This window comes from Macrobrachium nipponense, chromosome 2 (genome assembly GCF_015104395.2).
Source record: "Macrobrachium nipponense isolate FS-2020 chromosome 2, ASM1510439v2, whole genome shotgun sequence".
NCBI classification, from domain to species: Eukaryota; Metazoa; Arthropoda; class Malacostraca; order Decapoda; family Palaemonidae; genus Macrobrachium; species Macrobrachium nipponense.
This window is the reverse complement of record NC_087201.1, coordinates 158,868,009-158,895,399: the sequence shown is the minus strand read 5'-3', so window position 1 is coordinate 158,895,399 and position 27,391 is coordinate 158,868,009. Positions and strand designations below refer to the sequence as shown.

Sequence of the window (27,391 nt, the reverse complement as noted above, 5' to 3'; positions counted from 1 at the left end):
CAAGAAAACCTCGCCCTTCCTTTCCTACCAAGGCTAAGAAGGAAAAGGCAAGTGTTTCGAGAACCCTTTCGAGGGGCATCTTCATCAAGAACCTCTACGTTTAGAGGTCGTAGACCTTCAAGAAGGGTAAGACTTTCGCCAAGTCTGTTAAAGCCCCCAAATAACTTGCAAGTCCTTCAAACAACGGTGGGCGCCAGACTCTTAGAGTTTGCAGAGTCTGGGCCCAAAAAGGGGCGGATCCTTGGACCCTTTCTATTTTGAGGAGAGGTTTACCTCATCCCTTTCGTCGAAAGACCTCCCTTGACGACCATCCCAAGGGAACTGACGGCCAGGTACAGAGACCCCATCATGAATCAAGCTCTCCATCTAGCAGTAGATCAGATGCTGGAGAAGGGGGCTATCGAACTATGACCAGACCATCATTCATCGGGCTTCTACAACCGCCTTTTCCTAGTTCCGAAGTCCTCAGGGGGATGGAGACCGGTGTTGGATGTAAGCGCCCTGAACTTCTTCGTAGAAAAGAAGAAGTTCACGATGGAAACGCCTTCATCAGTGCTGGCAGCGCTTCGTCCAGGGGACTGGATGGTTTCCTTGGATTTTCAGGACGCTTACTTCCACGTACCGATCCATCCTTCCTCGAGGAAGTTTCTCAGATTCATGATGGGGGGGAAAAATTTTTCAGTTTCAGGGCTCTGTGTTTCGGCCTCCTCGACGGCCCTCAAGTGTTCACGGGGGGATTTTGAGGAATGGTGGCTCAATGGCTTCATTTGAAAGGGTGAGGATATCCATGTACCTCGACGATTGGCTAATAAGGGCCAATTCAGAAGATCGTTGTTTGAAGGACTTACAAGTAACTTTAGAATTGACGAAGGCTTTGGGACTTCTCGTTCAATTTCAAGAAGTCATCACTAATTCCCGAGCAAGAGTGTGTGTATCTCGGGATACAGATGAACTCTCTGAGTTTTCGGGCTTTTCCCTCGCAGGAAAGGATAGCCCGAGGATTCGAGAGAGTAACAACCTTCTTAGGGAAAGAAGTATGCACAGTGAGGGAGTGGATGAGTCTGCTGGGGACACTCTCCTCTCTGGAGCAATTCGTTTCCCTAGGAAGGTTGCACCTGAGACCGCTCCAATTCTTTCTTTCATCGGAATGGAGTCGTCGTTCTCAGGATTTGACGTTCTCCCTGTCGTTATCCCAGGACATCAAGAAACATCTCTTATGGTGGACAGATCCCAACCTCTTTGCGAAGGACTGTCTCTTCAATCACAGACCCCCAACCTGGTGTTGTTCTCCGACGCGTCGGACATGGGGTGGGGTGCAACTCTGGGAACCAACGAAGTGTCAGGTACCTGGGTGGGGGACCAGGTAGCCTGGCACATCAACAGAAAGGAGTTGATGGCTGTGTGGTTGGCTCTGAAGGCTTTCGAGCCCAAAGTCAGAAGATCGGTAGTGCAGGTCAACGCGGACAACACTACAGCTCTGGCATACATCAGGAAACAGGGGGGGACGCATTCCTTCTCCCTGTACGAGACGCAGCAGAGACCTTCTTCTGTGGGCAGAAGAAAGAGGAATCAAGCTTCTCACCAGGTTCGTGCAGGGAGAAAGGAATGTAAGAGCAGATCTCCTCAGCAGGAAAGATCAGGTCCTTCCACAGAGTGGACCCTTCATCTGGATGTATGCCAGAGCCTGTGGAAGTTATGGGGCAGGCCACACATAGACCTCTTGCCACGTCAAAGAACAAGAGCTGGATCCTTACTGCTCTCCGATATCGGATCCAGAGGCAGTAGCAATAGATGCTCTTCTTCTAGACTGGAACGGACTCGACGTCTACGCGTTTCCCCCCTTCAAGATCCTGGGGCTAACTATCAAGAAGTTCGTAGAGTCCGATTCAACGAGAATGACCTTAATCGCTCCCTTTTGGCCGGCCCAAGAATGGTTCACAGAGGTACTGGAATGGTTGGTGGACCTTCCAAGATCGCTCCCGCTAAGGAGCGATCTACTCAGACAACCCCACTTCGACAGGTACCACAAAATCTCCTCGCTCTCAGTCTGACTGGTTTCAGACTGTCCAAAGTTTCGTCAGAGCGAAAGGCTTTTCAGCAGCAGCTGCTAAAGCAATCGCAAGAGCGAGGAGACCTTCCACCTTGCGTGTATACCAGTCAAAGTGGGATGTCTTCAGACGTTGGTGCAAGAGGAAGAACATTTCCTCTTCCAGTACCTCTGTGACCCAAATTGCGGATTTCCTTATTTTCCTCAAAGAAGAATGTCATCTGGTTGTGTCAACTATTAAGGGATACCGCAGTATGTTGGCGGCGGTATTTCGGCATAGAGGCTTAAATATATCCGATGATAAGGACCTGCATGATCTTATTAGATCATTTGAAACCATTAAGCGTCCTCATGTCGTGCCGAACTGGAATCTAGACGTAGTCCTACAATTCCTTGGATCGTCTAGATTCGAACCTCCTGGCTTAGCCTCTTTCAAGGACTTGACGAAGAAGGCTAGCTTCTTCCTTTTGGCCCTAGCTACAGCTAAAAGAGTGAGTGAGCTCCAAGCTATTGAGGGCAATGTAGGGTTTAAGGAAGATTCTATGGTATGTTCGTTTCTTTCAAGTTTCCTTGCAAAGAAATGAGAACCCATCACGCCCTTGGCCCAGGAGCTTTGAAGTTCGTAGTTTATCTTTTCTAGTAGGGGAAGAGCCTGAAAGAACTCTTTGCCCTATTGAGAATTATGAAGTATTTCCTTAAGAGGAAGGAACAACTTAAGGCTAATTCAAGATGTACTTTGGTGCTCCGTAAAGGACCCCACTCGGCCCATGTCGAAGAATGCTCTTTCCTTTTTTCTGAGAAGCCTTATTACAGAGGCACATGTTGCCTGTAAGGAAGATCAGTTAGACCTACTGAAAGTGAAAGCCTCGAGGTGAGAGCCATCGCAACTTCGCTTGCATTCAGAAAAAATATGTCTGTGCGGAACTTGATGGAGGCGACTTTTGGAGATGCCAATCGGTTTTCGCAAACCACTACCTACGTGATGTAACAAATCACATATGATAAATGCTTCGCCTTGGGTCCTTTCGTATCGGCGGATTCGGTGCTGGGGCAGGGAGCTGAAACTTATCCTGTGTAAATTTTTATATGTTACCCTATATTTTATATTGTTGTTTTTTGGTTGTCTGAAAGAGTTTGGTTGCAGGAGCACCTCTTTTTGTCGTAATATTAACCCTTTGTATTTTGGTTAGGTGGTCTGGTGGGTTTTGGCTCCTTGCAGAGGTGTAGTGGTAAGGATCTGTTAGGTAAGCGGACAAGGTCCCTCTAACAGCATCCGACTTGGATTCTACCACAATAGGGGATCACATATCCCAGTGGTAGATCCGAGAGTCTTTCAGCATCAGGTCACGTCCTAGCTGTAGCTCTCCAGGCAATGCAGACTCAGAGATAGTATCTATGAAGTCTTCATCCTGAAAAGGTGAGAACCAAGGTTTTTATATCCTACAACATTAGTTGTTTCCCGTCTTACCTGTATTATTGAGCTGTCTCTTACCCTCCACCAAGGGTGCCAATCAGCTAAGTATATATCTGTCAGGGAAGTTCATGTACAAAAATGATATTGTTAAACTACAATAAAGTTTTGTACATACTTACCTGGCAGATATATACGATTAATGGCCCACCCAGCCTCCCCTCAGGAGACAGGTGGAAGAGAAAAATCTGACAAGCTTACGGGAGTGGTTCGTACATCCGCCACCCAGCGGCGGGTAAGGTAGACCACCTGACCTACCTGTCGCGTGTGCCGCGAGATTTGAAATTCTGTCGGGAACGTCGGAGACTATAGCTAAGTATATATCTGCCAGGTAAGTATGTACAAAACTTTATTGTAGTTTAACAATATCATTTTTCTGCCAGTTATGTTGTTAATGCTAGAATTAGAAGAATTATTCTTGACATACTGATTGCTGTACTGAATAGGATTTTTATGCAAATATGACAATAGAGTGGTTACTTAAATGGTATGAAAAAGGCATTAAAAAGGAATGACCTAAACACTTAAGAGGCAACGGAGTCCATATAAGTTACTGTGTAGGTGAATGATGTAGTGTTTATGGGGTTCAGCATGATTAAGGTGAGCCCTTTGTGTAGGTGTATGAAGTGGAGTTTTCCTGTATGGGCGTTCATTGATATTTCAGCAGGTAAAGTATGAATGTGGCAGTGATTATTCACTGGCATGTCTTTCCTTGGAAGTCACCCACTGTTAGGGGAAACCATTTGATGTTGATGAAATAAATAGGTTAAATGCTGTTCTAAGATCGTGCATTTTTACTAATTAGAATAAATTTTATTCTCTATTCATATGATAATTTTATTCTCTGTTGATATGATGTGGAACTAGTGTGCCTTTTGAGGCATCCTTTATGTACATGGTACTAAAGAATTTTGGTAGTATTCCATTGACCTCCAGCATCTTTACTTTCTGTTTTACTTTTTGTTTGTTTCCCTGGCTTTATCTTTACCTTGCTGTAATTTATGCCTTATTTGTAATCCTTCAGACCAGTTGAAAGAGTTTAGAAATATGATGTAGAGATCTGATTGAACTTCTGTATAATGACAATAATAATTGTACATGCAGAAAAAAACAGATAGTATATGAAAATAGCACAAAAATGTTAATTCAAATGGTAGAATGGATAGTATATGTTGATTACGGTGCTTCAGTTTATCTTTATGGCTCATTGGTTCTTGACCTGTTGCTGCCAATGAGAGACCCATGATGTATCCCCTTTTGTTGGGTCGGGGAGGGGGATATTTAACAATTGGCTAGTCTCCTGAAAAATCTTGTGTACCCTATTAATTTTAGCAATGACATACATAGTTGGGGATTAATTGACTGATGGATCACAACCAGGGTAAAAAAGAGGATGGGGCTAGCAGTCTCCTCTCAGAGAGACTTGTCGAGAACTTGAAAGTCACCTCCTTTAGAAGCCACTCATTTTAGGGAAAAACATTACATGGTAAGAAAAAAAAATATTAATTGGCTACTTAATGAAGGGGGTAATTCATTGACAGGGAGAAAACACTAGAAAATATGGATGTGTTGAAGACTTTAGGAAAACACAATGAGTAAATGAATGCATCTAATGAAGGAAATAAAGATAAGGAAAATAAATATTGTACTGTAAAGTGTATGACAAAAGATGAATATGTTTCTAATTGTCAAGGTACCATATATGACCATACACAGAGCAGTATTTAGCTATAAGGGGAAATGGGCAATTGTCTTTTATGGTATATTTTTTTTTTTTTTTAATTTTATTTGGATGCCAAAATTTATATTACTGTAGTATTAAAATTTATCTGAATTTCCCATAAAGTCAAGTTTTTCCCTTCAAAATATTGGTCTAATGATGTTTTACTTTTACTCCACAGCAATATTATGAGGCCTTGGGTGTGCCAATTGGTAGTGATCAGGAAACAGTACGTAATGCGTTTATCAAGTTAGCGAAGAAGTATCACCCAGATAGTGGAAATAAACAAGCAGATGGCTCTAAATTTCAAATGGTAATTTTGTAATGCTGGTACTGTATTCATCTCATGAGGTATTCATGGAAAAATTGACAGTGCAACGTTTGTTTTATGACAGACTCATTAGTTTTCAATAGCCTGTTTTGTGTGTTTTACAATCCTCAGATACTTTCCAACAAGCATAGTACTTCTGCCTGGTCCCTCAGCTTTATTGGTGGCAGCAAGTCATCATTTTCTTTGTGTATGCTTTGCCAAAAATGTCCATCAGTTTTCCTCCTTGGACTTCATGATTCCTATGCTCATTTTCTTCATAATGAATGTTTTTCCTAATTTCTAACTGGGTTTCCTCACTTATGCTTTTGGTGATTTTTTATTTTTATTTTATAATTTATCTAGATAGAAATTAGCATTAGTAGGGGTTTTTTTCCTCCACCAATTGTATGCTCTGCCATTACCTTGTAGGTGCATTGCCAGGTTCTGTAAGTACACCTGTTTTCTCTAAGGAGTCACTTGTTTGTTTTTCTCATGTGTTTTGTTAGATGTAGGTACGTAGTACTGTATTTTTTCAGCCATTTTTTTATGATGATTATTTTAACTATATTTAAATCCTTTCCTGTATTCATATCGTAAACATGTCTGTATCTAGTTCCCATTTAGTGGCAGTTTGTGTTTAGAGTATTGTAAAATATGAAAAGCAAAAGCAAGGAGGTGGGGAGATTCTCCTAAAACAGATGGGCCCAGGGAGTGCATGTATGAATGGTCACTCATTCTTCTTATGTTTGCAATAGTATGTACAAAAGATGTGTATCTACAGACATTTGAGACTGCTAACATGGCTCAATATGACTGATTGGTTTACTATGGAATAAACTGTTGATTTCAAGGGGTTGTGTGTAAAATAGAATGATTCTATTTTGCTTGAGAAATACTGTTAATTGTTAGTTATTGTTTCAAAACTACAGAAGCACAAAAACAATAATCACGAAAGGATGGAAATAATACCCTTTATTTTAATTTTTACAGATAGAGAATTCTTACAGAAGATTGATGGAAAAATTCAGCAGTGAAAGACACAATGCAAATAAATGTGAAGGAGAATTTGGTTTATATTATGAGCAGAAAATGAAAAACAAGATAGTAGAAGAATATGAGCAAGAGAAGGAAGAACATAAGGAATTTGATATAGAGGTAGGTACTACAGATGTTTACGAACACAGAGAACATTAAATTATGTGCATGGCACACATGGTTATCAGTTTCATGTCAGCACATATCACTTAGAGATACTATATGGTATGTTGTGTATAAAATTCTAGCACAGAATGAGATCTATGTGCAGTAGTTTCAGAGTTATTTAACAGAAATTTGTGGAAAGCTCAGACTCTTGAAGTTGAATGATGTCCAAGGTAGATTCTAGTAAATATTCATGTGATTTGCAACAAACTTATTTCTTATATAATTAGCCTACATTTGTGGTCATGATTAATCCTAGATGCTTCATTCCTGGTTCAAAGAAAATTATCTGCCAGCTGGCACTGCTGTGCTGTGCCTCATGGCTTCCAGTGTTACATCTAGCAAGGAGCTTCACTTGTCATGTGTAGCTTGATTATTTTTCAGGCGCCTTTTGTACTTTCTGATTACAGTGTCATGTCTCTTTCTTTTTAACCCTTCCTGGATGTTACATTGCATAATGCCTCTGTATTCCACTCAGCAGTTTTCACTGACCACTTTTAGCTGGTGTACTTGCTGGCACTTTTTCTAGATAGTACTGTATTAGCTTTTCTCTATACTATTCAGTTTTTTTGTTTCATTTTTTTAAGTGACCCTTTTTGCGTGTTTTAACCCCCACCATCTAATGAGGTCATACCTCTCCTGGTATTACATTGCACCCCTTTTCTTTGATGCCTTCTGTACTTTTCAACCTAACTTTGTTTTCCTTTTTCATCAGGTTTGCCATGATCTTCCGTGTGTCAACTCTTAAGATCAATCCATAACAGAGCAGCCATGTAAATGGCATCTTTATTGTTAAAATTTCACAGGAACTTGTGAACAAAGTGTCTTAAAAACTTTAGGTTTTGTGCTAAAGATGTAGTCAACCCCCAGTATTTGAGGGGGATGCGTATCACAACCCCCCAGGAGTAGCTAAAATCAGCAAATACATAGTACTTGACCACCCTCTAAAAATGCTCATACAGTGGACCCCCCATATTCGCATTCTCGGCATTCGCAGAATCAGTGTAACAGTCTTTGGTCCACCTGAATCGCTTTCCAAAGTTTTTCTCAGTCCCAGCCAAAGTTCTTAAGGAACGCCCTAATAAAATATGGTTGTCACAAGTTTTGGTCAAGTAGTCTGACTTGGATTTGCCATTTATATATACAGGCAGTCCCCGGGTTACGACGGGGGTTCCGTTCTTGAGACGCGTTGTAAGCCGAAAAGCGTTGTAAGCCGGAACATCGTAAAAAATGCTAAGAAAACCTTACTTTTAATGCTCTGGGTGCATTGAAAACTATGTAAACTGCATTCTTATTGCATTTTTCATCAAAAAAACCTTCAAATATTGATTATTTTGCATTTTTGATATCATATTTCATCTGCCAGATGAGCTTTGTAGGCGTTGTAACCCTGGAACATGCGTTGTAACCCTGGAAATAATGTCTGATGAATATAATTGAGAAGCGCCTTAACCTCGGAACGTCGTAAGCCGAGACCGTCGTAACCCGGGGACTGCCTGTACACTATTTGCCCTATTCCATGAGAGGGTTGCTTTTTCTTTCTGCTGTGAATTTTCATAGTTTCTTTCTGCTTCTTGATTTAATAAATGGAGGTGTTAATCTTGTACTCCTGCATCGAAATGATCCCATTAGTGCCAAGCTTCAATATTTTCAATAATTCACTTACAGTTTTCATAAGGATTAGCTCCACTGTACTTCCCTGCCCTATTAAACTATTCACTACTAAGAGGGCATTTTGATACTACAAAAAAAACAGCTTGGCTCACCCAGTGCATAAAAAAAGAATTTGGTGATGATTCACCTACCATTTGACAACTGTGAATAGTAAAAACAAAGGCCTGTCACACCATACACTTGTTATCAGATTATTGCCTCTATATCTTCCAATCATTGAAGATGAAAGCTAGCATATAAGCTTCTTAAAAAGGTATCCAATGTACCTCTCTCATATGCAGGAGACTAGCTACTGAGTTTTGTGGGAGGAGCTAAGACTTTGCTCTACAATATCAGTCACCTGAGATGACTATATGGTATTCTCTGAGGAGCCAAATCCAGTTGAGCAGGCAAAGTTGGCCTCATTTCATTATTCTGAACAATTTGGAATTCATCTTAATAAAAAGAAGTTGTTTGGGATGGTACTGTTTCTTGAATCTGCCGCTTAATCTTTTCTTGACAATCATGGGCCAAATAATTGGACTTTTGCTGTTTTTACCCACATCATTGACTACTGCAATGACTTTGGAACTAATGTAAAGCTGTAGGTTATAGAGGGCAAATATTAAGATTTTTAACTTGTTGCAAGACTTGTAGGAGTTAATTTAGTTCTTAATGATTGTTAGTGTCCTTTCAAGTACAGTAGTACCTCATGTTACGAAATTAATCTGTTCCGAAGCGGCCTTCGTAACCTGATTTTTTCGTATCTTGAACCACATTTTACATGTAAATTGCCTAATTCGTTCCAAGCCCTACAAAAGCACCCCAGTAAATTTTGTAATAAAGCTAAATTGACCAATAAACAATGAAATACAACAATTTGGACCATTCAATATCTAACTTAAACTACATATACACTACTAATATGTACTACATACCTGTAAATAAAGTGTATTAGTGTACATGGTATACAAGAAATACTGTATGTACATACGTACGTATGTAGTAAAATGTGGATCCTTACCTTTTGAGTGAGGCTATTTCCAAAAGTGGCGACAGAGGAGGACAAATGGCAGAAAACATGAACACTTAACTTTATGAAGCACATTAAAAAATGTCAGAAAACATCAACACTAAACTTTACGAAACACATTAACAAATGGCAGAAAACATTAACACTTCTTAATTATCTCCATCTTCGTTCTCCATAGAAAGCATCCTCTTCTTTCCGTGAACTTCAGCAACATTCTTGGGACCCATGGCTAATAATGTAAGTAATTAAGTTCACACACAACACGATAAAGTAACTTACAGTACAACAAAAGCAAAATCACTAACACGAATTTTCGTTAACAAACGAAATACGTATATGTGAAGGAACGAATTCCAGTGTTTACAATAACGCTGCCGCAAAAAATGGTCAAGGAACGTCTTTACATAGAGGCATGATGCTGACCAATAGGAGAGCAGGATCTTATGGTAGTGACTAGCATCAGGAACCAATGGGAGAGCGGGAGGATGGTGGCGAGTCTACTCAGTTGGCGGCGCGCGGGTTTTAAAATTGTTCTCGGTGGTCCAGGCGAATCTCAGGACTTTACAGTAACACCCTTTTGTAACGAATTATTTTCGTATGCAGAGGCAAAAAAATCTTCGTATTTACTTTTGTAACTTGAATTTTTCCTAAGTTGGGACTTTCGCATGTCGAGGTTCCACTGTAATTGAATTGTTTGTGTTGGTTTTACTGTTAATGTTATGGTTTAACTTTTGTCAAGTTATTCTGTTGATCATTAGGGAAATTTACAACATTCTCAAACCTTGCTCCATTATGACATTTGCAGCACACAGCTCCTCAGCACAGACAGTATTTAAGCTATGAGGGTATTGGAAGTGGAACCCCAGCTCAGCGTCAAAGGCAGTATACTCGATACCAGACTCGGAGAGCTGCTGAAAATGTCCTTGATTATAGAGTAAAAAAATATAACTCATCCTATCCAGAAGCAGCATTAATTGCTAAAGATAGAGAAGCTGCCAAAAAAATACGCACCAGGTTAGTAAAGTAAAACTATTTTACTTTTTCCAGATCTTGGATTATTTTTTTTATCATGCTTATGGTATCCTGGCAACTCTATAACCCTAAGATATATTTGGCAGAGCAGACTGTAGGTGCTTTTGTTTTTCTTCAACAAACCATTAAACCTAATATTTTGCATGATGTAAACTCTTGGTGGCTACCATAGATGATTCCTGTGTGAGGTTGACCTGTGGCCAAGAAAGAATTATCTGTGCTTCCACCTTACTGCATATAAGTCAACCCTAATCAAGCATATTTGCTCACAGAGATTTCCAGACTAAGCTGATTGTTTTATTAGGGTTTCCATCATTTAATAGTTTGATTAGTGAGTCATTTAAGCTTTAGGCCTTTAATTTCATTTTATTCACTTATGTGATAGGCAAATCTAATAAATCTTTATAGTGTTAGGTGGATTACACCAGGGGTCAGCATTAAGCCCACTTTTGTTTTTGCTGGTCATGGATGTGTTAAGCGAAGAGATCAGGAATGAAGAGCTGCAGGAGTTGTTGTACACTGATGATCTGGTGTTACTGCTGAAAATGAGGAAGACCTACAGGGAAGGGTTGGAGAGTACCAGGAGTCTTTAGAGAGGGGTGGCATAAAGATGAATTGATTTTAGTGAGCAGTAGGAAAGATAGAGACAGAATAGTAATACAAGAAAGAAGAGGCTTGATTATAAAACATGGAAAAGTTTAAATACTCAGGATCTACTTTAACCCAAGAGGGAGGATGTGAGGCTGAAATTAACGGTAGGATAAAAGCTGCATGGGGAAAGTGGAGAGAGGTAGCTGAAGTAGTATGTGATAAGAAAATGCCAATCAAGCTAAAAGTCAAGATCTATAGTACAGTGATAAGACCAGTGTTAAGGTGTGGATCGAAAACGTGGACTCTTAAGATGAAAAGAGGAAACAAAGCTTGAGAGAACAGAGATGAGTGTTGATGTGGATTATGGGAATGTTGCTGCTTGAGAGATTGGAAAATGATGAAATAAGAAGGGCAGGCTTATTAAAGATTACAAAGGTGATAAGAGAGTCACGATTGAGATGGTATGGGCATGTGTTGAGGATAGATGACGAGGAGAGAGTGAAGAGGGATTGGAGGAACCTGTTATAAGAAGAAGATCGAGAGGGAGATAGAGAATTAGATGGCGAGATAAAGTGAAGGAATATATGGAGAGAAGAGTTTTGGTGGTGGATGATGACTTTCATAGAAGGCAGTGGAGAAGGCGCATCAAGCAACCAACCCCTTAATGTAGGGATAATGGTGGAAAGAAGTGTGGTGATTAGCCAAAGAGAACTACTTATAGGCAGTTTCAATTCAGCTAGCACAAGTTTTCCTGTTTTCCATTGCTTTTATGATGTTTTGTTTGTTATATATTGCTTTGGTAAGGTACATTAGTAGTGCAAGCAGTAGACAAGTGTATTATTTTTTGGAATAAGTTTATGTTAATTTTTCTGTTAACCATAGTTTGTGTATATGCATGTAAGTAGGATAATTTTTATGTTAAGTTTCTTTGTATATAGTTCTGTATTTGTATGTCTCTTAGTCAAGTAGTAAGTGATTGTTGTTCATACTCTTCATAATTTTATTCTTTTCTATTTTTCATATCTTTCCATATTTACTTTTCCCCTTCATTTCACAATTTGTGAGTGTCAGCAAATTCTTTTTCCCATCATGTATAATTTTTAACCTTGTATTTTGTATTTATATTTGGTTTTGTATCTTTGCTTCATTTACTGAAAGGTTTAGGCATCAAGGCTTGCACTTTAAGACACTTCTTGTAAATATATCTAGGCTTGGCAAGGGCACACATCAATAAATTATTTCATACAATTTAGGATGTTAAAATATCAAGTCTGGTATTTGATAAAGTTATTGTTGTATAAGTAGTAAATTAAAGAATACCTGTTCCAAGCTCTGCATAGAAAGATGTATGGGTATTTTTACCACTGGATTTCTTGTAGGTTATTAAAATGTATTTATTTAGGAAGACCTTTTTAATTTGAAAACTATTGGTTTTTTAAAACATTTAGAAAATTTTTCTCTGGGGTAAGTCAGTGTCTGTTATTAATTCCAACTGCTTGTTATGTACTTCAAGCATTTTAAAATTTAATCATAAGTTAAATCTTATGGAATACAGGCAGTCCCCGGGTTACGACGGGGGTTCCGTTCTTGAGACGTGTTGTAACCCGAAAATCGTCGTAAGCCAGATCACAAAAAATCCTAAGAAAACCTTACTTTTAATGCTTTGGGTGCATTGAAAACTATGTAAACTGCATTCCTATTGCATTTTATATAAAAAAAACTTTAAATATTGATTATTTTGCATTTTTGGTGTCATATTTGTTCTGCCAGATCAGCTTTGTAGGCGTCGTAACCCTGGAAATAATTTCTGATGAATATAATTGAAAAGCGCCTTTACCTCGGAACGTCGTAAGCCGAACCTGTCGTAACCCGGGGACTGCCTGTACCTTTAATGTTATGTACTAGTTAAGTTTCCCTTAGTAGTCAGCCAGCCATAAAGGGTTATTAGTTGTAAAACAGATAAAAAAAGGGATTTTGACGTAAGGAAAAATCTATTTCTGGGCGATTGGCTCGTGTCGCCAGCGAAATATCCTTTAATCTATTATTTCTAGGGTAAATGTACTAACACATACCAGAGAATAAATAAATAAAGAAAAAGGTCAGTATAACTGACTCGCTCACCCTCCCAGAGAGTGTCGGTATGAACACTATGGCGAGTGAGACCACTACCACGAGCCAAATGCCAATAGAATTCTCCCACTACAAAATCCCCCAAGAGGAGAGCCGACCCACAGAGTGGGCAGCACCTACTACTACTACTCCATCCCATGCTGCCGACTGCTGCGCCTCTGGTGGCCATCCTGAAGTTAGCAGACAATCTTGGCGATGGGAAGGGTAGGGCGGGATTTCGCTGGCGACACGAGCCAATCGCCCAGAAATAGATTTTTCCTTACGTCAAAATCCCTTTTCTGGGCTCAGCTCGTGTCGCTGCGCGAAATCGTACCAGAGAAATAGCACAAGATTGTAAAGAAATTCAACAAAATACAAAGAGGTCTCAAATAAAAGATAAAATAAAAATAAATCAATATAATTGCTAATAAGGATACATATACACAGTGATACAAAATAGAAATATTACTTAATTCATACTTAATTCTAATAATATTTCTTAACTTAAGGTAATATACATATATACAGGAGAAATATATCAAATATGTACAAAAATGGTATCTGTGTAAAGCTATGTATCAAAACATTCTAAAGCAATTAACATAAAAGTTGAATAAAACAAACTCAACAATAATAAAATATAAAGGAATGTATATGACTTAATATACAAAACCCGTAACCATTATAATAAGATGTATCTCCTAGCATAAAAATAAGGAGATGACATCCACGAGATCAATAACCATCATCAAATGTGAGTGTCCCTAGCAAAAAAAAAAATAAGGGACACCCACTACATCATCATAAAAGCAGCTAAGACACAAGGTGACCGTAAATGAACAAGGCAGGAATAGACGAACTGTTGGGTGAGGCAGGTAGAAAGGAGGACTGGATCTTCTACTAAGGATTAGTCAGAGTCAGGGGAAACTATGTTCCCCGCTGCAACTGCTGAAAATTTCAGAGCTTCCAAGGACTTTAAGTAATGACGTTTGAACACTGTCGGCGATTTCCATCCAGTATACTTTTCAACTCATCGAAGTTCATATGTTGGAAATAGTTAATTGAGGTGGCTACTGCCCTGACATCATGTGCTTTTGGGAAAGAGTCAGGATTGGCTTGTTTAATGAAGTACAGGATTTGTTGCCTGATGCCTTTAATAGATAAAGTGCCACCTTTTTCTCGTAAAGAGAGGACCCGATGAGGATGAGGAGGTCCTAGATAGAAAGGCTCGTAAGGCTGAAACTGGGCAAAGAGATACATCTTGTGGAAGGGGTAGTACCTTCCATGGTTCCCACCTCATCAAAGGATCTTCATTCTTTGCTATAAAGCTACGTTCCGGAGAAAAGTAGCAACTTCCCCTGTGGGAAGGAACTGAATATGATCCGGATCTCTGGATAACGCCGACAGTTCTGAAATTCTAGCTCCTGAGGCCAAGCTTAATAAAAATAGGGTTTTTCTTAAGAGCATTATAAACGAGCATGTGTCATTATTGGTTTCTGAAGCCAGTTTTAGAACATCGTTTAAGAACCATGATACTGACGTAGGCCTTACCGAAGGCCTAAGTCTAGCACATGCCTTGGGAATAGACGAGAAGTAGGAATCTGTCAAGTCTATGTTGAACCCAAATTGAAAAATCTTCTTCAAGGCTGACTTGTTTGTCGTAATTGTGCTAGCTGCTAAGCCTTTTTCAAATAAGGATCTGAAAAAGGATATAGCTGAATTGATTGTCATGATCCTAATATCTGAATTTCTTTCAGGAAGGTTGCTAACTTTTTGACAGCAGCATCATACTGTCTCAAAGTTGAATCTCTTTTATCGGATTCCAAGAAGAGAATATTCTGAGGGTCAATATTCGCATCCCTTTTCGCTGCAAACTTCATGAAATCCATAAAGTTAGGGTTTTGAGAATCCCTGAGGAAGCGAACACAGTCTTCGTTTGTACTGACTGGGAGAGCCTGGGATTGGGGATCCGAAGAGGGCGAAGACCCAGTTCCAGAATGAGAGGGTACCAATTGCTCTTCGGCCAGTCTGGGGCTACTAGAGCCACTTGACCCTTGAATGTCCTGAGTTTGTTTAAGACTTTCATGAGAAGATTCACCGGAGGAAAGACATAAATCTTCTCCCAGTTGTTCCAGTCTAGAGCCAGGGGCGTCCGTGGCATAGGCCAGAGGGTCCAGGTTGGGGGCCACATAACACGGGAGTTTGTGGTTCGTTTGAGATGCGAAGAGATCCACCTGTAGACCTGGAACTCTCTGAAGAATCCATTGGAACGAAACTGTTGTCCAGTGACCATTCCGACTCTAGAGGTACTGATCGGGATAGAGCATCTGCTATGACGTTTCTCACTCCAGCTATATGAGTGGAGGAGAGATGCCAACTGAACTTGTCCGCCAGGGAGAAGATGGCTACCATGACGTGATTTAGATGACGTGACTTGGAGCCTCCTCTGTTTACGCAATGTACCACCACTGCGCTGTCCAGGACTAGCTTTATGTGGGAGTACTTTGGCGGGCATAACTTTTTTAGAGTCAAGAACACTGCCATTGCTTCCAGTACGTTTATATGGACGGAACTGAGGTGACCACGTTCCTTGAACCTTTTTGAACTGGGAATATCCTCCCCAACCGCTTAATGATGCGTCTGTGTGGATGGTGATCCCTGGTGGAGGAAACTGAAGGGGCACTGACACCGACAAGTTCTTGACTTTCGCCCACGGTCGGAGTCGATTCTTTAGAATCAGAGGGACTGAGGACAATTTGTCCCTGGACCTGACATTTGCTCGTGAGCGCCAGATTCTGGTTAGGTCTTTCAGTTTGGCTTTCATTAAGATGTTCGTCACTGATGCAAACTGGAGAGAACCCAAGATCCTTTCCTGGGATCTTCTTGATGCCAGTTTGTGACTCAGAAATTGTTTGACTGATTTCGCTATTTCCTTTCTTTTGGATGATGGAATCGACAGAGTATGGGAGGAAAGATTCCATTGAATGCCTAGCCACTGAAAGTTTGACTCTGGGGTGAGTCTTGACTTGGTCCTGTTTATCTTGAAGCCTAGATATTCCAGGAACTGAATTACTTTCAGTGTTGCTCTGTTGCATTCCTCGACTGTTGAAGCCCAGATCAACCAATCGTCGAGATACGCTACTACCATAATCCCTTGCGATCTGAGTTGTTGAACTACTACTTCCGCCAGTTTCGTAAACACCCTGGGTGCTACGTTGAGCCGAAAGGAACTACCTTGAAGGAGAATGTCTGGTCTCCTATCTTGAAGCCAGATACGGACGGAAGGTGTCTTGCAATAGGGATATGATAGTAAGCGTCTGTAAGATCGATAGAGGTGGTGACGGCCCCACGGGGAAGTAAGGTCCGTACCTGCGAGATCATGCGCATCTTGAACTTGTCGCAGCGAATGGCTAAGTTTAAGCGGGACAAGTCTAAGATTACCCTTCTTTTTTGTGAGCCTTTCTTTGGCACGCTGAACAAGCGTCCTTGAAATTTTAACCTTTTGACTCTCGCTATAGCTCCTTTCTGAAGGAGATCCTCCGCATACTCCGTCAGTTCCTTGGAAGGAAGTTGGGCGGAAAGGTCTGGATGGGGGTGGGTTCGTTAACCAGCTCCAACCCAGGCCTTTTGACACAATGCTCTGAGCCCACTTGCTGAAGTTCCACCGGTGGCGAAAGTGAAACAGCCTCCCTCCTACCTGAAATTCCTCATTGGTTCTGGTAGCCTCCTCGGCCTCCTCTGAAATGTTTTCCCCTATTAAAGGGACCTCCCGATCCTCTCCCACGAAAGGATCGCTTACCTCTGCCTCCCTTACCCGAGCGGTCATACTTCTGTGAAGCTTGACTCTCGAAGGATTGATTGTAAGCTGTGGAGAGAGGGCGTAAGAGGTGGAGGGCTGAGGCTGAGGGGACGGATAACATAAATCGGCTGTGATTGAGCCTTTGAAGTGGAAGGTTTGGGCTGTTTGCACTAAGGGAACAGCCGGAACTTGCTGAGAAAAGCGTGGCTGCTTTTTTCTGGTAGGGCTGGAAACGTCTGGGTTTCCTTTGACCCTTACCTCTAGCTGCTAGATCTTGCCGCCTCTTGGCCGTAAGACCCCAACGGTCCTTAAGGCTCTGGTTCAACCTCGTAGCCTCTGACTGAACCTCCTTCACCATCGCTTCTGGGAAGAGGTCTGCTCCCCAGATGCCTCGACGCAAGTAACCTATTCGGCTCGTGCCGAATAGTTGCTTCTTGTAGGACATGCTTCCTACAATTCGTCCTAGCAGTGGCAAACTCAAACATATCTGACTGTACCGTTTGAGTCAGGAATTTGGTCATAAGCTTGAAGAGCGGTTCTGAACCATAGGCTATGGTAGCCACCTCGGTCATAGCCATGGAATTAATAGATCTGGCTAACCGCGATTTGGCGTCAAATTCAGCCTGAATAAGGCTATCTGGAAGCCTAGGTAGCTTTTTCACCAAACTGCTCCATAGCACAGTCCGGTTTGAGTTTGCCAGCTGAGAAGGTGTTAGGTAAGTCTTCCCACAATTCTCCGGCTGAAGGAAGTAACGGAGATGTAGGATCTGCTTCCTTCAGTTGAGGCATGGGGTCCCCCTTCTGGGCCGCTGGAATGGTAGACGTCGCGATCTTTGTCAGGAAAGGGAGCGGGGTACTCTCATCCATCGTAAAGATCGTAAACGGACTCTTGAAAGGTTGGATTTTCGTATTGGAACAATCCATGTCCTCTAGACACCTGAACCATTCTCTCTGAGCCTGGTCACGTGAATAGAGGACTGTCTCCTTTGGTACTTTATCATCCCGAGTCATGGCTGAGGCGGTGAGCCTTGCGTAGCCGATGAACGGAGGCTGAAGGTCTTCCGGGTAGAACTCGAAGTCCTCGATCCTCTGAGTTCCACATTCCGGGATAGAAATGAGTCCGTCCTGGAAGGGGGCGTATGACGCTACTCTCCAAGGGTTGTTCATTGAGAACGGAGGTAGAGTCATACGGGGGAAGCTGGGCTCCACCTGTATTGAAAGGTGGAGGAGAGGCTAGAGGAGCTTGGCTCAGTCCGGCTATAATGCTGTCTTGAGAGGTAATCCTATCCGACAACCGAGAGATCATTTGTTCCATGCTACTTTTCAGAGACCCAACCAGGTCGCCCACCTGTTGTAACAGACCAGCATTGGAGTCCAAAGCCGCCGGAGCTGCTGCGGAGGTGGAGGGGTGGCTCTGAATTGGAACCAAGGGTAGCGGAACTGACGACTCTGCCGGAGTGTGAGATCTCTCTCTGGAGGATTTACTCCTCGAGGACTTAGAGCCGGACCCAGAAGCTTTAGATCTCTCTGCTCCGGGATTCCTAGCCGGAGACTTACGAGAGGAGGATGACGCCGAAGCCGTCTTCTTAGACGACGACGACGTCTTTGTCAAGGATTTCACTGCTTGACCCTTGACCTTGGGTCTAACTGAAGCGTCAGGAGGAGTATATAATTCGTCACCCGTAAAGCCTTGGAAGGATGGAGAGGTTGCAGGAGTAGAAGAAACAGTTGCACCCAAGGGTATCCCTTGGGTGTCCACCTTACCTACCTCGACCAACAGGTCGTCTACACCTACCATAGGTTCTACATTAATATCCAACGTCGCGACTTCCGAGGAGATGTCCTGGCCTTGGTCAGTCAATGAAGCAGCCAGCTGTTGCTGGATGAAGGCGATAGTCGGGGCCGCCTCTACTGGGTCGACGTATCCTGTCGCCTTGCCTCCGGGGAAGATTAGTACCGCCAACCTTTTCTCCAGGATGTAGGGCATACCCTTGGCGGCGTTCTTCCCGAAACCGCCGACCCAGGCCCGCAGGGTTGCCAGTGCGGTATCCCTCACGGCCGGCGCCTGGAAGAGAGGGATTGATTAGAATTAAGAATAACTTAAGACTAAAGCTAACTTAAAGCATAACTTAAAATTATAGGGGCTATAAGGCCCCTTGAATTTACCTTAAGTTAGAGTGATTGATGTAAAACTTAAGCACTATAACAGATGAGGACCAGCTACCGGAGATGGAATACTTACCCCGTCTAAAAGCTGGCTCACCAGATCGTAACATATGGTACACGTTTCATGGTACCAGACCTGGATGTCCCCGTGCGGAGTCGCGCATGGAGCATGGGACCGGCAAACTTCGTGTCCACATGGGTCCTGAAGTGTGGCGGCGCATCCCGGATGCTCACAGTTGGTGGTCTGTAAGTGGAAAGACACATGAGTATCTTAAAGAATATCACTTACAGGCTAAAGGACAGAAGAACTCCGTTGCATGCCGGAGCTCGGAAAAAATCTGGGCATAGCCCCTCCCTTAATCGCCTGAATAGGCTATAACCCGGAGGTATCCGGTGAAACATGAAGGGAGGGGGAATGGTTTTGAAGGTACTTAAGATAAACTTAATAGTTTATTTTTTTTTTTTAACATAATAGATCTTAAACCTAAAAGCACGAACGTACCGGACTAAGTCCAGTGCGTGGCGGAGTGTATAACTCAGTGAAACGGAGAGGTTAGAAGGGACCGACTGTATGTTCCGGTCCACTCCGTGGGGTAGACTAGCACCTTTCCGCTGGATGCCAGGTCTCCGGTGGTAAAGAAGCCCTAGTAAGGTGGGAAAGAGCAAGAGGCATACAGACTCGGGCTAGTAACGGAGCGACGGAGTAGTAATGGAGGGGGGGAAAGGCCAGTCCCCCCCACCTTACCATCCGACCGGACCGAGAAGCCGGAGAGGTCGAGTCCAGTCTGGGTCTGGTCCCGTTCCCTCTACCCCCTCCCGCCTGGGGGAGGAGAGGGATGGCCAGGCTCGGGTTATTGTGGAGCGAGCATGGGCAGGTCTACCCACCCCCCCCGACCCTATGGAAGAGCGGGAGGGGGGAAAGGTGACTGGACAGGCGTCTGGCTGCCTCGTGATCACATAGTGACCACGGGGCGATAAGAACAACAACTAAGCCTAGAACATAACCAACTGATCAGAGAGATGCTATCGGGAAGCAACCGAGCTGAAAAGCGGTAACATAAAGGCCCAATGGGCCATGACCTAGGCTAAGCGAGCCAGACGCCTAACTAACCTAACAAATATCACATAAATAGTACAAATGAATAATAAAATGAAAGAAAGAAAACAAAATAGTAGGAGAAAAAATCCAGGAGTGTACGACTAACCCGAAGGCAAGTCTACCACTCAAAGCTAGCCGAGGCCGATACTAAGAGCCGTGGCTAGGGTCTGGATGGAAGAGCCTACATAAGGTAAAAGACATGCATGCATGACAAAACCGTGTAGACCGTACCCTAAATAAAGCGGATAATAAAAATAGAGCGTACAAAAGCCAGGGGATGTTCTGGGTATGGCCGACCCAGAACGGACCCACCACGAGGCAGAACCATGCTGCCATGCTTCCGACCTAGAGATCGTATTTATACCTAAAAAACGGCAAATACGTGCTCAGGGCCGGAAAAAACCAACTAGCAATAAACACTGAGTACTTAACTTAGCTGCTGCGATGGCTGCACGCTCCATGGTAATAAAATCCAAAGGAAAGGGCACAAAAACACAGAGAAGAAAATGGCACGTGTGTATCGTGTGCGCTAACTGAAAAGGATGGCCACCAGAGGCGCAGCAGTCGGCAGCATGGGATGGAGTAGTAGTAGTAGGTGCTGCCCACTCTGTGGGTCGGCTCTCCTCTTGGGGGATTTTGTAGTGGGAGAATTCTATTGGCATTTGGCTCGTGGTAGTGGTCTCACTCGCCATAGTGTTCATACCGACACTCTCTGGGAGGGTGAGCGAGTCAGTTATACTGACCTTTTTCTTTATTTATTTATTCTCTGGTATGTGTTAGTACATTTACCCTAGAAATAATAGATTAAAGGATATTTCGCGCAGCGACACGAGCTGAGCCCAGAAATTAACTTTGTTAGTGCTGTAGTGAAGTGAAAGTAAATTTGCAGCTTCTTGTTAATGTCTTTAATCATGATCTGTATTGGTCACACTGGCATTCTTTTACAGGTATGGCATTGATCGTATTGTGGAGGATATCATCCAGGAAGCGATTGCAAAAGGGGATTTCGATAATCTTTCTAATGCAGGGAAGCCTTTAAAAAATCAGAATCATAATCCTTATGTTGATACAGTTACTCATAAGTTGAATGAGGTATACATATACATTTTGAAGTTATTTCTTGTTAAGTTTTTGTCTTTTCTCTTGCAGGTACTATTCTTACTGTCTGCCGGATGTTATATTGTGATTACTTACTGAGTTAAATGAAAAAGAGAGGCTTTTTACCCTAGAATGAAGAGAAAGAATGAAATAGAAAGATAGAAAAAAGTTTAGCAACCTGTTTGAAGGGTATTGTATCATTTCTTATTGGATTATTCAATAGCTTGCATTAGCATGTGGAGAAAGTAAGAAAAAAAAGATAAACTGTGAAATGTGTCGTGGAAGAGTATCTTTTGTCCCATTTTCCTTCTTATTGTATGTACTTTATTCCTCATATACTTGCTTTGTGTTACTTGCCTCCTTCCTTTGTCATTCAGAGTTACAACAGGGTTCCCAAAGTTAGAGGGTGCTTTTAATTTTAAAGCAACAAAAGTAAATGTTGGGTAAATTGCCTTCCCACTTTTTTGATATAATATATGTATTGCTACTGGCCGAATGCCATTCTTTTTATGAAAGACCAACAATGTAGACAATTTCCTGGGCACAAAATGTGGTAAATTATCAGAATGTGTGAAAAAGTTAATAGTTTTTAGATTTTTCTTATTTCTTTGAGGACTGAGTCACATGGGAAGTTTACAGATGAAACATATGCCCCGATATGTGTGAAAATAAAGAAAAAAAATTTATGCTAAGAACTATGGAATTAACATTACACTAGGTTAAAATGCTCCACTTGGGTCCAAAACCAGCTAGAATTTATTTTAATATTTAAATACAGGCATAGTGTATGAAATACTAAGGATTAAGTAAATTTTTTAATTGATAAATTTAAGACTTAAGCACCTGTGAGCGTGGAAGGCTCTTGATGCAGTTCTTTCCAGTGATTTTTTGTTCATTAATGTCTTCTCAGGTTTTAATTAACAATGGATATGCTCCAGAGTGGATTATGCTGGAAAAAGAAATCAGGGATGACCGAACTCGAATACGTCAGGCGTTACTCAAAGAAAGAGGGAAGCTTGGCCCTTTACCACTAACAGCGGAGGATGAGGTAACTCTTTAATTTCAATCTGGAAGTGGGCTAAGAAGTTACAGACCTGGGTAAAATTTACACAGAAAGTTTAGATTAATTTAATTTAGATTGGTTTAACAATTTATGATGTGACTTGAATAAATGTACAGTTTTTGGGAGAAATAAAGCCATCTACTTTGTTCAATTTATCTTAGTAAATCTCAGTGTAAAACAGTTTACTATAATTCTCTTAATGACTATCGATTATTTATTACTGCTCACTTAACTCAAAAATGCCTTTGGAATTTAAGAAGTTAACTAAATCTAATGCAGATATGGTAGGAAATTTTTTAGTTTCAGGTAAATCTGAATATTTGCAAGTGGAAATAACATTTTCTTATAGCTTGCTTTACATTGTAGTAATATAAAATGTAGTTGGTTTTTTGTTCTATAATGAAAATGTTAAATCTCCAATAGTTATTGATCTTTTGATCATGAATTACCAAGTCTCTCCATTTTTTGGCAAATTCACATCTGTTAAAACATTTATTGGACCATGAAAAACATACCAACACTACTATAAAGTATTTACCATTATTTTTAGTTAGGAAACTGCATCTTACCTTTATTTCCTTCATGTTTGGACATTCAGTATCTTCTCTAATCCTTGTAAGGAGTACCATTCACTTGATTGACACACAAGAAACATACATAATAAAGGTTCAATGCAGAGTTCCTTAACTCCCAGTTGCAATTTTTCTGCCTTTTACTTTAAATTATCACTTAATTGCCCAACCTCGTAACCTCAGGGTTCAAATTTTCAACATTCACTTACAAAAAAAAATTCCTCTGGTCAAGTCTTGTAAGTAGGCTATAGTAGTTTAAAAGAACAAGGGGAATTGTTTTTATATGCTGATGTGTGTATACTTGAAGACTGAGTAAAGAAGAGGAACCTTAAAAAATAAAAATATTAAATTGAGTTCTCCATTAGGTTGAGGAGTTTTGTAGCGTTACAGTTTATTATGAAATTGAGTACAGTATTTAGCACATAAGGCTAAGTTGCATCAAACACTAAAAGTACAGTAACTGTTTTTGGATGTAGTAGTGGCCTTTGTGATATTTTATTTAATGTATTTAGCAGTGATGATATTTAGTTTCTTTTTATTTTCAGATGCAGTGGCAGAAGTCACTGAAGCATCTTCAGGAACACATAAGTGAGATGAATAAGAGAATTAATAAATATAATTTACTCGTGCCATCCTTGAGTAAGCAGTTAGTTCACTTTCCTTTGAAATTAGAGGCAGAAAAAGCCCTTAAAGAAGGACTATCAAAGGATCAGCTCCCACCCCCAGAAGAAATAGAAGAAAAAGTTGCTGCCAAGCAAAGCTTTAGTTTTAGGAAAATATTTACCTCTCTTGGTTTTGGCAGGTAACATGATCTTGTTCCATAATGTATGGCAAGACATTTAGTAGCTTAACCAGACCCGTGATTCAAAAATCATAGTTCTCATAGGGCTGATCTTAGTTCACAAAGTGACCTAGTTATGAAGTAGTTTGTTGATAGAATTGTTAAACATTTTGGCCAACTATTTTATAATTGCTTTGTGATCAGAATAAGCAATTGCAGAGCAAGTTACTTTACAGAATGAGTACTCCTCTTTTATTACACCATACCTAATACTGTAACTGTAGTAAAGTCTTTCAGTGTAATAATTATACATTAATTTACAATTACAATAATACAGTAGTTCCCTATCGTACATGAATTCAATATGGGGAAATGCAGCTATGCATGAATGGAAAATATTACATTAATATCCAAGAATTTGCAGTGACTGATTTCAAATTTCACATATCCAAGAGTCCTTTTGGACTACACAATAATATCTTTACTCGCCTAGAATTAATTCAGTTTCAAGGAATTACTGATGGTGTACAAAAATGTTTCAGTAATGTTTGGTCAGTATGACCAAATTAGCACAAAATTAGTGTTGACAGCAGAGTATGTTGAACCAGAGAGAGCCCAAAAGCTGTGGTTTAAGAAGGGGGGGGGGAGCAATGTGGACATTACAAAAACGTGGCAAAGTGTTTAACATTTCACAAAATCTTAAGATAAAATTATGGAATATGATCCATATATGTGACTAAAAAAAATTACAGCCTCTGTAACATTTATTTGGATGAGTTAAAAAGAAAAAATTTTCCAAGATCACAGGCAGCAAAGTGTTCATATGATACAGGGATGTTGCTTTAAAAGTTGAAGTGCAATACTTACATCTTTCATTTTCATATCACCTAGATCTAAGAATATCTATTTTCAGTACAGGAAGGAATAAGAAATATTGCTGGTATCCAGTTTAACTTTTATTTTAAAGTGTGTACTAGCCAATATTTAATTTTTTCTTATATGACAATACGTACTGCATAATGTAATTTTGTATGTATGAGAGAGAGTATGAGGTAGCCATATTTTTTTCTTTTTTGTAGATGATTACTACATATGCTGTACTATTATACATACATATTTTGTTAATTTTTGTTGTATTGGTATTAATACAACAATTCGAAAAGAAACTATAAGTGTATCTTTATTAAAATATATATTATAATGTATTAATATGGAGTTTTCCATCTTTTGCCAATTCAAACTTACATGAGTGGACTTTAAACCAATTCCTTGTACTACATAATTGGGGGGCTAGTAAGTAGTCCATACTTATCTGCAGTAGATTCACACCTAAACCTACTGTAGGCCCTTCACAGGGTTAGTGCTGTCAGTGCACCTCAAGTGGTGCACTGTAGGCATTACTTAAGGGTCTCTGCAGCTTCCCTTCGGTCCCTAGCTGCAACGTCTTTCATTCCTTTTACCGTACAGCTGTTCATATTCTCTTTCTTCCATCTGACTCTCCACCCTCTCTGACAATTGTTTCATATTGTAACTGCAATGTTTTCTTCCTGTCAAACCTCCTTACTGTCAGTTTCCCTTTCAGTGCTGAATGACCTCATAGGTCCCAGCAGTTGGCATTGGCCTAAATTCTGTTTTATTCTGAATCTACTATAGGGAGCAGATAGTGTGGATAATAGTAAATCATAAGCAGAACCCATATTTTGTGGTAGCTCAGCGCTCAGCTTGTAATAGTATCTGGACTTCACAGTGGTAGTGATCCCAAGTTCAAGGCCTGCTGATGCTCAGATTTCACTGGCAGCAGAACCTGAGCTAAGGAGATAGGGGTTTTTGTGGAACATGTAGGGGCATCTGCTGAGCCATCAGCAGCCACTACCTAGTTCTCCCTGGTCCTAAATGGATGGACAGAACAGAACGTAAAGAGTTCATCCTCAGCAACAATGGATTGCAGTGTGGACGAGCCAAACATCAAACTACTTGCCACTAATCTTAAGATGGTTTCTCTCATGTCAATAACAAAGGAGCGCCTCAGTGGCGTGGTTGGTATGGCGTTGGCATCCCACCTCGGTGGTCGAGGGTTCAATTCTCAGACATTCCATTGAGGAGCGAGAGAGGTGTATTTCTGGTGATAGAAGTTCATTCTTGATGTGGTCGGAAGTCACGTAAAGCCGTTGGTCCCATTGCTGAATAACCACTGGTTCCATGCAATGTAAAAGCACCATACAAACAAACAATAACAAAGGGTACCTACATCAGCTTTTCTCTACTGACTTTAAAGCAACTGCAACCATGCTTCATTATCACCAAATGTTAAATTTATACTTTGTGTTAACTGCCAATGTTGAAAGCTACTAGTAATACTGCAGTTTTACTGGTTGTTATGAAAGATACAAATTATTTTTAAAAATTTGTCATTTTTGTGATGAGCAGAACCCCAACCCTGACTCCCATCATTTGGATGGCACACCAGGAACTTAAAAAGCTGGCCACTGTTGGACTATGGCATATTCTCACAAAACAAATTCTTCAGTTATCACTAAACAGAGTACAACAAGAAGGCAAAAGATGACAGCCTCATTGGTAAGATTCTTTGAAATTAATTGCTAACTCACATCAGGATCAAACCCAGAACTCTCAAATGAAAGGCAAGTGCTACCTAATCAGTAATCTGAGTAAAACAAAAAGGTGTTGCTGTATGGAGAATAATTGTATAAAAATACTTTGTTTCACAAATACACTCTGATTTTACTGGGAATTCCCTCCTTTCAGAACCTTCAATTGGCATACTGTTACCATGTATCCAAGACAGTAGCAGGCATTGTGGCTGGTAAGACAAGGGAAGAGCCCTTCCCAAGTTTAATCAGCACTTACATTCTCCAACCCTACTAGTATGATTAAGATGAAGTTAGAATGTTTCTGCATATAAAGATGCTTAAATATTTAACTGCTGTAATTTTTCTTCAGCAACATCTACAGTTTCAGAACATGTGCTGCCTTCAGTCTGCAAAACTTCTGAAATTTCTGCTGCCTCACTCCTTTCTTTATTTATAGATGCTTCATTAGAACTGCCATCACAGGAAGGTGCTGGTTCTTGTAAGTTCATGCGTTTCATTGCTATTGCTGTTGAGTAGGCTGGGCTTATTGGAGGCTGTGTTGGTGGAAGATATGAATATGGCTTACTTTCCTCGGTCTGTAAAAAATGCAATAATTTTTTAATATGTTAAAATGTCAGGTTTTCTAAACTAGCATTTGATTCTACTAGTACGTATATGCGTTCGATGGCTTCAGTAAAAATGCACAAAAACTTTTAGTCAGTTACTGCTGATGCTATCACCAAGACAATTTTTTATCCCAACTGAATTCATGCAACAAAAAATATTCATTAGCTAGTATTTCACTATTTTTCAAGAAAATAGTCTAAAACTATGAAACTTCCTAACAGAGGGGATATCCCTCATTTCTCAATATGTTTGCCCCTCTCTTCCACTGGTAGATTTTACTACTCTGGAAATTCCTACAAATCTGGCTACCCAAAAATAACTGGACAAGTTACTGCATGTAAATCCAGTGATCTACTAGTAGTTTACAACTGCTTCATCATGCCACATCTTCAAAGCAAATTATCTTGAGAAGAATGCTGGAAAAGTGCA

General features: G+C 40.7%; 2 protein-coding genes across 5 annotated transcripts in view; one reads left to right on the top strand and one right to left on the bottom strand.

Annotated features, from left to right (window-relative positions):
- Window positions 1–24,383, top strand: part of LOC135221073 (dnaJ homolog subfamily C member 28-like) — a 29,927-nt gene extending 5,544 nt beyond the window's left edge. For both annotated transcript variants that reach the window (XM_064258841.1, XM_064258842.1), the window contains exons 3-8: window positions 5,420–5,551; window positions 6,539–6,703; window positions 10,240–10,448; window positions 21,178–21,322; window positions 22,239–22,376; window positions 23,509–24,383. In XM_064258841.1, the coding sequence (XP_064114911.1) occupies window positions 5,420–5,551; window positions 6,539–6,703; window positions 10,240–10,448; window positions 21,178–21,322; window positions 22,239–22,376; window positions 23,509–23,769 (1,050 nt within the window). In that variant the 3' untranslated portion in view covers window positions 23,770–24,383. The remainder of the gene's footprint in view (window positions 1–5,419; window positions 5,552–6,538; window positions 6,704–10,239; window positions 10,449–21,177; window positions 21,323–22,238; window positions 22,377–23,508) is intronic.
- Window positions 24,384–24,689: 306 nt separating this feature from the next.
- LOC135221074 (tRNA (cytidine(32)/guanosine(34)-2'-O)-methyltransferase-like) overlaps window positions 24,690–27,391 on the bottom strand; it is a 40,946-nt gene continuing 38,244 nt past the window's right edge. For all 3 annotated transcript variants that reach the window (XM_064258845.1, XM_064258843.1, XM_064258844.1), the window contains exon 7: window positions 24,690–26,931. In XM_064258845.1, the coding sequence (XP_064114915.1) occupies window positions 26,674–26,931 (258 nt within the window). In that variant the 3' untranslated portion in view covers window positions 24,690–26,673. The remainder of the gene's footprint in view (window positions 26,932–27,391) is intronic.